Below are 11983 nucleotides of genomic sequence, written 5' to 3'. Positions count from 1 at the left end.
AAACTATAGAGCAACAACAGAAGCAAGCTCGAACTACAAGTTAGCCCAAAATTAATGTGTGTAAAAAAAAGTAAACAAAAACAGTAAATATGCACAAAAGAATTTAAGTCTAAATAAGTCAGAAATCACACAATAGTTTAGTATTAGACACGGGTCCCCGGCAACGGCGCCAAAAACTTGTTAAAGACTTTGGCAAGTGTACCAAGTCGCGCAAGTAGTAACCGGTAAGACCGGGATATCGTTTCCCAAGAGACTCGTGTATACTAATTAATTGCGTAATTAGTGACTAATTTAAACTAATGAATAAATCCATATTTTGAGTTTTAATGTATGAAATTAAACTTTGCATAAATAATTAAAATTGAACTTTGAAAGTTAAAGGCACTTAGTGAGTGGAAAAGATTAGAAATGATATGACTTGATATTGCTGGGGTTAGAATTCACCAACTATGCTCTCATGCAACTACAATTTAACATCCTCTTCATTAATATGCTAATGCTAACCCACAACATTACTCAAACCCTAATTCCTTAAAAGATTGAGCCTAAATTTCCTTATTAAAAGTCAATTCCTTGAACTCTTAATAAGCAAATTTGCTTTATGCACAAGGGCTTAAGACAACCATTGGGTCAAGCCCCATTCCTAGGTACAAGCTCCATTGAGTTCTCTTATTCCAAATCTAGGTTTCAAAAGATATTTTCACACCCCATGAACCAAAAATCATGCAAGAGATGGCTAAATCAATGCAAGCTTTAAGTGAAGAAATAAGAAGACTAGCAATTAATGAAAGAGTCATATATATAATCAAAACATTTGCATTTACACAAGAGTTTCGTGGCTACATCTAACCCCAACAAAAATGGGTTTAGCTCTCCATTGCCATGGAGAGCTCAAGCTTAAAAATGGAAGAGATGGAAGAGAAAGAGATACAAAGAGGAAGATGGAGCTGTTCCCACAAGCCCTAGCACTCCTCCAAGCTCTCCAAATGTGTTCTTCGTGCCTCCAAAATGCCAAAGATCCGATTCCCTCCGCGAAAACAGAAGAAAAAGGGGTCACTTGACACATCAGCGAAAAAGGGCGCCTGGCGGAAGGGTCTCACCGCCAGGCGCAAGACATCAAACAGTGGGCAATTCTTCCCGCTGCCGCCCGGCGGTGACTAAGTGCCGCCAGGCGGTGACTACAGTAGCGCCTGTCTGGCGCTTGGCTGGCGCGTGGCTGGCGGTCTGTTCCGCCTGGCGCTGGCTTCGCGTCGCCAGGCGCTTCCTGTTGACATTTTTCTTCTCTTTTTGCTATTCCGGGTCACTCATTAGTCTGGATTTTAGGAACAAAGCTTCCCATCTACAAAAAGGACACAAAAATGGGGATTAGTAATATATTTAGATCAATGTAACCCACAATGTATTTATTTACAAAAGTAAGGTAAAATTGAGGATTAAGTAGGTTAAAAGCTTTGGAAGAGATGATTTTGCTAATGAAATATAGCTTGGATAATGGTAAAAATTAACATTATCACTCACTCTAGTCAAGAAAATTCAACCCATTAAAGACTAGAAAAGACGAAACATGCGAGTGTAAAGATACCAGAACAGAAACTGCAATTAACACATGCCTAACATTAATGCTTTGAGTCATAAAACTAAACGCAAAAACAGATTCAGATATAAACAATCATTCTATGCATACTAATGTTCTCCTTTGGGAGATCCACAAATACACAAACATAAGCATAATGATGCTAATCATATTATAACATTATTGATAATTAAAATATGCATCAACTAGAATCACCTACTACCTTTGGATATATAAATAAAACTAGTGACGCATACAAAATTATCTACAATCATATTCATTAATTATGAGAACAATTAATCAACCTTTGGGCGATTCTTAAATGCCTTATAATTAATGAATTTTAATTAACCCATAAATTTAATTATTCATAATTTAGCATCCATACTATGAGTAATTAAAATAAAAAACATTAATAATTTGAAATCATATAAACTTTAAAATTTTGGCCACTTTGGTGACTAACAAAATTTATCATACTTAATTTCAAATAAATAAATACACATATATTTAATTGCTATAAACTTTATATAGCTTCCTCATTAATTTTAATTTAACAATAACAAATATAAATATTATTACAAATTAAAATAAAATTATTAATTATTTATATAAATAAAATAATTAATATTAATTTTATTGGTAACGTAAACCAATAAAACATTTAAACTTTAGTTTTAATAATCACACGGTTACTTGATCAACTATTTAATTTCGTAATTATCAATGCTCCATTATATCTCAATGAATTTAATTGCGTCAGGAGAAAACCAAAATTGGAAAACTGAAATTCACGTTCACACAGTAACACTAACAACACACGTTCACGGGAGATCCTATGAATATGCGTTCTTCAAATTTGTAATCTTGTGTGTTCTTCAATCACTGTTTCCCAATCTATCTCTTGAGTCTATTTTGACAAATCAATAAAATATTGAATTGATTGAATTCTTCATTAAAAAGAATTTTATTATTATTATGAATTATTGAATTCATTTAATGAATTCTAAAAGAAATGAGTTGAACTTCATTTTACTAAGAATTCAATTTTGTAATATTTCTTTATGCATTACTATTTAAAAATGGATGTTCAAATTAACGTTAACGATGAGATCTATTATCATTTTTCGCATGTCCTCGGAAGTTTAGAGTAGGTGAAAATTCTCCTAATTTATGGCCTACCATACCTTTCTTTTCTTCTCACACGTTCTTGATGGGTTACTGTGAAAAGAACCTTATGGCCAAAGACAGAATCCCAATTTCTTTTATAAAACCAACGTCCATCAAGTTGGTTTTTATTTTATCTTTATCTTTATTTTATTTTATTATCACTTCCCATAATAATAACCAATAAGTCTTTATACTTCTTCCAATACTTGCCTTACAATTTTGCCAATAAAATACAATAATAAAAGTAAGTCATACACAACTTTGTGAAATTAGAATGCTACTTTTAAATAGTGAGTGTCATTAGGAAACCAAGACCTTCAAAATTTTAATATTCACATACATTGTACATTGGAAGTTCAAAAGGAACAAATTTACAGCAAATATTACATTGTCTAATATAGTTTTCCATAACTGTCGCAACTGAAATTGCGATCCCCAGTTTATACCTCAACATCTACGCATACACAAATTAAAATGTTATAGCAATCACATATGTAGTGCTACCTAAATTGTTGTAAATCTTCCTAAATACAAATAGGTAAAGTAAGTTACAACTTAAAAAATTCATTAATTGTATCAAGCCTTCTAAATTGTATATATGTACATGATCAAAGGAAGGGGATATTAAGCCCTTTCAAGCAATCTAAAATAGATCCACTATGTATTATTAATATATGTACACAACTTATTAATTTTATGTCTTTTAAAAAATGAATGGTAAATAAGGTTTAATAAAATTATATATATATATATATATATATATATATATATATATATATATATATATATATTAGAGTTGTCAAAACGGATAACTTGGCTTGGACCGACTCGGGCCACCACGGATTGATCACTTAGTGAGCTAACCCAACCTGACTCACTAACTAGCGAGTCAAAAAAATTTTGAACCCGGTCTGACCCACCATGGGTTGGTGGGTTAAACGGGTTGGCTCACAAGCTCACTTAATTAAAAAATATATATAATTTTTTTCAGTCAAAACGAAATTCTAATTCTAATTAAAATCTAAATAAATTTCAATACAATCCAAATACAAACCAAAATCACAAAAATACAAATTATCTATGTGTTGGATCAAAAAACATCTAACATGACCAAAATACAAACTAGGGGTGGCAATGCGGGCCGGCCCGGCCCGCACAACGCGGGCTGGCCTGCCTCGCCCCGCATACTTTATGCGGGCTGAAAACACTAGCCCGCGGGCCGGCCCGCTTTTTTTTTATTTTTTTATTTTTTTAAATTTTTTTATGATAAAACTTTTAATATTTAAAAATTGGGAAACTTTAAGAAGTTCACAAAATTAAGTAAAGACTTTGGGGAATTAGATGATAAATTGATAATTCAACATTTTCATCATATTCATACTATGACATACACAATGTATTCTTTAAATTTTAGCACATTAAAAATTATACAAGAATTTGAAACGTTAATGCAAGAGTCCATAAAAGAAGTAATTAATATACAAAAGTGCAAGCTTTTTTCTTCTTTTTAATTTTATGCGGGCTTGCAAGTCGACCCTGCGCGGGCCTAAGGGCGCACTACCCTGGCCCGCCCCGCGTTTTTTCTGCGGGCCGGGCCCTAATTGCCATCCCTAATACAAACCCAACTTAACAAAAAAACACTTTTTGTAATTCTTTATTTACGGGTAGTGAGTCAACTCGGCTCACTATGGGTTCAATCCAAGTGAGTCGGGTTCTAGGTGGGTCGAGCAAAAAATTAACCCGTATTTAAACTTGTAAAAAATTTTCAACCCAACCCAACCTGAATCCATGGTGAGTCGGGTTAACTCACATGTTCCAACCCATTTTGACAGCTCTAACTAACTAACTAACTATAATATATATATATATATATATATATATATATATATATATATATATATATATATATATATATATATATATATATATTAGATTATAATTTCTCACCTCTAATATAGGTACTTGGACAAGTTCAAGATTTGAAATTTATATGGCTTGTGAATGTTTTCTTAACAATAAAGGCATGGTTTAAACGTGAATATTATTACAACACAAGTTAAACGTTATTATGAATATGGAATTGGTATATATATTACGTAGTGACATGCAATAAGAAGACTCGGTCAATAAGGTTTAATAAAAATTGAAATACAAATCTTATTAAAGAATATTTTAATATTATATTAAAAATAACATTTAAATTTAATTTATTCTTACACATAACCATATTATAAGATAATGATTAACTCTATTTATAAATTATAAATTCATCTTATTTTTTGCTATACATGAATCTCCAACTGAATGCGTGGTGCATGTTTGCACGAATTCAATGTTTCTAAGGGCTCTCTACCTTGCACGTTTCAAATTTGTTTTAAATGGGTGAAAGCAGAAAGCAACCTCAAAGGGCCACATAAAACTCAATAAATGGAACCACTCCCAAAACACAAAGACATATTTTCGGCAAACAAAAACTATATCTCAATAATTCCATATATTTTATTATTATATTACATTTTCATCACTGGATATTTTAAAACTGAATTCTTCAAACATAAATATCATCGATCATGTAATAATAATCCGATAAAGAATAAGTTCACAGCCCTGATAATAATTGCTAAAATAAGGTTTCCAACAATCAATAATTAAGTTTTGAATCATATTTTAAAATCGATTTATGAAATAAAATTGGTTACTAATTAGTTACATATAATTTAAACACTAAATTCTGTGGTAGTCAAAATCTTCATAATTAATATTACAAGATCAATTTATAAATTTATTATAATTTTTTTTCATAATAAATATCACTTTGGATATTAATAATCTCTAATTTGTAAATTGATATTAAAATATGTCATTATAACAACTAATTTTTAAAATTAGTTTTTATTTAAAATTTTCTTGTGGTGGATAAATTATTGTCAGTAAAATATAAATAATTCTTTTCTTAATTTACTTCATAGTCACATTCTATTGTCAATTAATTCAGTTTCTGTTTTCTTTTTTTTTTCACTAAATTTCAAGTAACTTTTTTAGTTTATTTATTATATCATTATTATTGTGAGTTTTGTATTGATGGAAAAGGAAAATAATTTGTGTTAACAAAAATTTGTCATTGGAATAATGTGAAAGAAAGGAGAGGAATCAGAATTTGCAGCTAGTCTCCCTCCTTAGTCATTGACATCTTTCACATAAATACAAGCAATTTCCACCCCTTTCTTTTTACCAAGCTTCATGTCCAATAAACAATATATTATCATTATTATTATTATTATTATTATTATTATTATTATTATTATTATTATTATTGTTATTATTATTATTGTTGTTTTAACTTTTGTCAAACTATTCTTCTGATAAGATTATGTTTCAGGATAGATACATACGAGAGCAATACAGGAAAAATATATTCCTAAACTTTGACAAGAATTTTATTTGAATGAAATGCGTACAAATGGCATTTTAAAACAACTACTACTTCAGATTTGTTTAAATTAATTAAACAAATACTAAAACTATATAGACTAAAATATAATGATTCAAAGGCAAATATTTCTTTCGATATATTATTTAAATGAGACATTTAAACAATTTTTAAATTATAAAATCTTCCCGACACAAAAAAGAAAAGAAATGGAAAATAACAATGTTCCAAAATGATAATGATGATGAAAAAAGAAGTAGCAATTTCAAAGATTGATTTGAAACCGGGTCAAGATTCAACCATTGGTTCACTAAACCTAGTACAAAAACAACGTCATACTTATCTTCTCTTTCTATGAGTGCTTCTAAGTTTGACTGTTCGTTCTGTCTTTGACCGTTAAGTGAGATTCCACCTTACTATGGTAAAAAGTCGCAAACAAAAAAAATCTATTCATTTATTTTTGTTTAATTTCAACATTTATCTTTTTTCTTTAAAAATCTGTTTTAATTTTCCTTATTTATAAAAAACGTGTAGATGAAAAATGAAGAAGTTAAAGTGTGGAAATAAATAGTAAATTGTATATATTTATGATTAAGAGGATAAGATGCTTATCCCTCCCAGTTGGCACCAGGTTTATATATCCCTTTCGTACTCTTGGATTGGAACAACACACTTCTTAATGTGAATCATTAGTTTTTATTTTCTTTTTTTTTTCTCTCTTAATATTCTCGATTCTGGATAAAAGAATTGGCACAGTTTATTCTACACTATTTTTAAATATTTATATTTTTAATTATTTCTAACAAATTGAACCAAAAAACATGTTTTAGGCGTGCATTTAAGTAAATGGTTGGATTAAATATTCATTTAATAAGTTTGTATGTTTGGTGTTAGTCTAGTTTGGATGTTAAAGACCAACAATAATATTTAGCATGAGATTTTGATAAAAATTATCAAATAAGAGTTTTTCTTGTAAGAAATTCGCTGAAATAAATTTAAAAGATAAGATTCTTTATTCAAAAAGTGTTATAAAGAAAGAAAAAAGGATACATGTCAGTTGTGCTGATCTAAATAAACTATTTGGACATTGTCTATATTAGTGTTATATAGTTTTTATATTTTATTATAGGTAATTTTTGTATTGTGTAAGAAGTTTAGTAATTAATAAGAAGATAATATCATTGAATCTGACAAGTGAAACCACATGGATGGTCGACGTATCAACACAATTAATCATTCGATAAATAAAAAAGTAGCATTAAAAAAAATCTTCAAAGGATTTTCATGCATGAATCGCCATCGTGGTAACATTGGAGTCGCAGATCGATAACATTTGTTGTTTGTGTGTAGTATGTATGCCACGTGTGTATGTGTATTTGTACTTTACAATATACTTTTTGATTAAATATATGTGTATATGTACTTTACTATATACTTTCCAATTAAATATATGTCTTCCACTTATATTTTTAAATTATAAAATAATGACCTTGTGTGGAACATATATTATCAGTAGTCTGATTGTTCAATGAATTATTGAATTCCAAATGTTAATGGTCATTTTGAGATTTATTATTGGCCTTTACTTATTCTATTTATGGCGTTTTGGCATTGAAAAACCAATATTCAAGTAAAAATAGGTTTCTTTATGATAAAGAAATTATTAGAAAAATATTTAGAATTTAAGAAAATAAGTTTTTTATTCAATCGGAAGGCGCATCTCAGAGTCATAAATTATATAGATTCAACATCTATATATTAAACATGATTCGTTGGATTTCTTTTACATTCTAATAATAGCATGTTAAACGTCGTTTGATCAAACGGGCGAAAGCATAAGGATGAAAAACTTGCAACATAATTAAGAATTCAAAATAAATTAAAAGTTCTACAATAATAAGAAGTATCCATATCATAAGCTTTTGAGTTAAAAATTGTGTTCTTATATTTTATTTGAACTTTTCACTTTAAAATAACTTAATAATGATATCAAAGTCGTTATAAATTAATAGTACATGTTCATGTCAACCATTACAATTTTTTAATCAAAAAATATACATTACACAATCATTCTTTTTTATTTATAAATATACATTACACACTCATACTTATATTGTTTTACTGTTACTTTTTCTGGAATAATACGTTGTAACTTATGACTTTACGTTTTAATAACTTGTTTCTTCCAAGCCTTTCCTATTCGATATTTCTCATCCTCCACAAAACATCCATAATAAATTCCATAATTTTCTTGTCACTACTTAATTCATAAAACATATATCTTCACAATTAGCAATTTCAGCTGTTATACCTTTTTTTTTCTTCAAATTCTATTCATTGTACTAATTTTTTGATAATCACAATTATCTTTTTTGAAAAAAAAAAAAGTTAGAAATATTTCCCAAAAGTAATTTGACACCAAACACCCATTCATCCTATGATGTAATAAATACTTTCTTTTCTCTTTATATGTTGTTAATTGTGTTAATTGGGCCTTAAAAAATTGATTCTACTTCGTTGTTGCTCTCCATGCTTCGAGGGTAGTCTTTTCGGCACATCAGTTCATGTGTTCTTTGATGTTTCAACTAGTTTCTGAAACGTGCATTTTCTCAACGTGCACACATGTCCTTCTTCAAATCCAAATCCTATTATTCAAACAATAATATATCTAAAACAACGATTAACGTTGTTGAATTTCCTATGTTTGGAAAATTCTCCATCCGTGAAAACACTTAACATTTTGTTCTAATGTTCAACAATTCCGCAGTCAAATTTTATCTGTTGCTTAAAGCGTTATCTCACGTCCCTCTCTATTATGTTCCGTCAATTACTTTTCCTCTACAAAATCCATTTTCTATATTCTCTGCTAAAAATCGTCAAAAATACAGATAAGAAGAAAAAAATAAATAGAAAACGCCCACTTGAGTTTAAATTTCATTTTTCACGCACACAAAAATTCAATATATACGAACCTTATCTCTTTCTTTCTTTCTCCTAATGGCAATGCGCCTACCTTCCCAAACTACGATCACACTGTATCAACGGTGACTCATTTTACACGTGCATAAATTACGTATACCGTATTAAAAAATTGGAAGCAGCATAAACAAACATGTGGACATGGGAAGATCGAAATTAACGAAACCTAACACTGGAACAATTTGAAGTTGATTTTTAAGTACAAAATGTGATTCATGTGGGTGAGTAAGCTTTGTGTGGCCGAAAACTACGTCCTAATAAATTAAATGGTTCCATTCCATCATTACTTTATCTCGTGGATCGATTCATTCAACGTCTGTACCTCCATCTTTAGCCGAAAATGAAGACCAAAATTTTCACCTTTTCTAAAAAGGAACCTAAAACCCAACGAGTTAGCCCAAACAATCCCCACCTATTTACACAAAATAAACATTATTTCTTTTTTTTGTTTTTTTTCATAACCCGCTAAACTTCATTGCCTGAACCCGAACCCCACCGGCTGAACCGGGAACTTGAACCCATAAGTGTCCACAGTGTTCTGATACCCCTGCGTAAAATCGTTCTGATGAAACCACGCGTTATTGTTTTGGCTTCTCACGCCGCTTTGCACCTCTTCCTCCACCTTTTGCGGAAGTGCAGAGTCCACGTGGCATAAGGTGGGGACATAAAGGTCATTGCACCCGCCGTAGTTCACCATCCCCTGCGTATGCTCCTGCACCACTTGATTATTCCCCGAAACGAAATCACCCACCGAATTCAGAACCGCAGGGTTGGCCCAATCCACCAACCCACCCGCACCCAGGTTCTGATGCACGCTCATCTTCTCCTCGTGCTGTGGCTGCACCGTGCTGACACGTGGCATCGCGAAACACCGTTCGTCGATCGTCGGCAGCGATTCCAGAACGTCGTCCAGGTGGGACGACGACGACGACGACGAACCGTTGCTGTATTGAGTGTGTTCCCTGCTCGAAACGATGCCGTTCTGCACCGCCTTCTGTGCACTCGAGTTCTTCTTGTATATACGACACAGAACCCAATCATCCAGCTGCACCATCAATTAAACGCTCCGATTAATTAATGGTGTGACAATTACCATTAAGACAACTTATTGCTTCATAAATCATCTACGGTTTCTCAATCTAAGGCAGACTTTATTTAATTAACCAAAAAGGAAAGTAAACTTAGTTATTTAATATATGTACCTTGGTTCCGGTGGTCTTTCGGGTAGAGTCAAGGAGGCGATACTCGTGCATGATCCAATTGGTTTTGGTGCCTTTGGGAGCTTTGCCAACGTAAAAAACCAGAGCTTTTTTTATGCCAACTTTTCTACCTTCGGTGGTGATGATCTTGTCGGTTCCGGTGGCTTTCCAGTACCCCGACCCGGCTACTCTGTTGGGTCGAGACCCGTTTGGGTACTTCCTGTCTCGAGGGCTGAAAAAGTACCACTCTTTTTCCCCGAAAATCGCCTTGCCTGAGAAATTAACATCTCGTGTCAATTCAATATATATGTAGAACAACAAAGTAATTAACATTTAGAAGAGAAAAAGCAAAAATTAAAAAGAAAAGAGAAATTGTATTTACTTGGAAGAACCCATGGGTCGAACTTGTACAAATCAATTTCAGCAATGATTGGGAGAGAGAAATGGTGGCCGGCGACTTTGCGGCAGAGATACTGAACGAGAAGCTCCTCGTCGGTGGGGTAGAACCGAAAACCAGGGGGTAGACTCAACTGGGCAAGAGGGTCTTTCTCTGGAACTCCCATTTTCGAAAGCAATTCAATCGTCTGAAGAGAACACAACAAGCAAACAAACAGAAGCGGTGATGATGATGAAGTAGCAGAGGAAGATGATTTGTTTTCTCTTTCCTTTTTTCTTCTTTTTTTTTTCTCAGAAACCGGTGGGCATTGGTCGATATTTATAGCGTCACATGGGGTAAGATAAGTACGGTTATCTTTGTCTTACTGTTGGAGAGCGGGACCCACTTTGAGTTACTCGCCTGTTGGACTTCACCACGTGTTTGGAACAAAAAGGCATCCAGACAGTCGACCTTATCGGTTCCGATACGGTCGTGGTCGTTCGGTAGGTGCATTGCATGTAGCCGTAAAACTCAAAGTTAAAAAAAGAAAAAAAAAAGAAAAAAAAACTAAATAAAAGTACCTACTTTTCATTCAAGTTAAAAGTAAAAGACAGAAAAATCCACACGGGATTGCGCCATTCCCGTGAAAGTTAAAAACCTAAATCTGATTCATACCGCAAATGCAAGAGAATTTCTTCAATCAAGGAATTAAATTGAAAGAATTAAATTAAAAAAAATAAAAAAGCTATCATGAATCAGATTTGATTGAGTGACACGTGTAAGTGTTCCGTGTTGATGTTCTAGAAGAGGAGTTGTGTGTTGTAGGCAGTATCCACTACGGTTTATGTGAGATGAGAGCAGTGTTTTAAAACAAAAGAGTGCGAAGTCATTTTTCACGCGCGAGTTTAAACCACGTCGACAAGGGATAAAGGAGAGGGTGCGGGAAGGGTGTACACGTGCGGGCACGTGTCCATGTGAGAGATAGATTGAGAGAGTTAGGCTGGACTTTTGTTACAACCGGTAACATAGAAAACGATAGCTCAAAGCAGCACAAAAAGTTTGTGCGGTGGTTGCTTCCACCTCTCGACACGTGTCCACCTCTTCTTTTCTTCCCTTTTCCCCTTTTTAATCTACCAATAATTTTTATTATTAATATTACGAATACGTGTTTTTTTTCAATGATGAAACCCCGTTACAGGTATGAACATATAATATTTATGTTGTTCAGGGTCATTTTCGTAGAAAAGATAGGGTGG

The 11983-nt window shown here is 32.2% G+C and overlaps 1 protein-coding gene across 1 annotated transcript; it reads right to left on the bottom strand.

Annotated features, from left to right (window-relative positions):
- Positions 1–9300: 9300 nt before the first annotated feature.
- LOC114185763 (NAC domain-containing protein 72) lies at positions 9301–11047 on the bottom strand. Its single transcript, XM_028073668.1, has 3 exons — positions 10734–11047; positions 10355–10623; positions 9301–10197 (listed from the first exon to the last, which is right to left on the bottom strand). The coding sequence occupies exons 1-3, from the start codon at positions 10912–10914 to the stop codon at positions 9625–9627; spliced, it is 1023 nt and encodes a 340-aa protein (XP_027929469.1). The 5' UTR covers positions 10915–11047; the 3' UTR covers positions 9301–9624.
- Positions 11048–11983: the final 936 nt, after the last annotated feature.

The sequence above is a fragment of the Vigna unguiculata genome, chromosome 5 (genome assembly GCF_004118075.2).
Source record: "Vigna unguiculata cultivar IT97K-499-35 chromosome 5, ASM411807v1, whole genome shotgun sequence".
Taxonomy (NCBI): domain Eukaryota; kingdom Viridiplantae; phylum Streptophyta; class Magnoliopsida; order Fabales; family Fabaceae; genus Vigna; species Vigna unguiculata.
Note: the sequence above shows the minus strand (reverse complement) of the source record. Positions and strands in the feature narration are given on the sequence as shown.

Coding starts and splice junctions, on each gene's coding strand:
- LOC114185763 (XM_028073668.1), bottom strand. CDS start 10,914: ATGGGAGTTCCAGAGAAAGACCCTCTTGCCCAGTTGAGTCTACCCCCT. Junction 10,624..10,733: donor CGACCCATGGGTTCTTCCAA/GTAAATACAATT, acceptor TTAATTTCTCAG/GCAAGGCGATTTTCGGGGAA. Junction 10,198..10,354: donor GAAAGACCACCGGAACCAAG/GTACATATATTA, acceptor TTGATGGTGCAG/CTGGATGATTGGGTTCTGTG.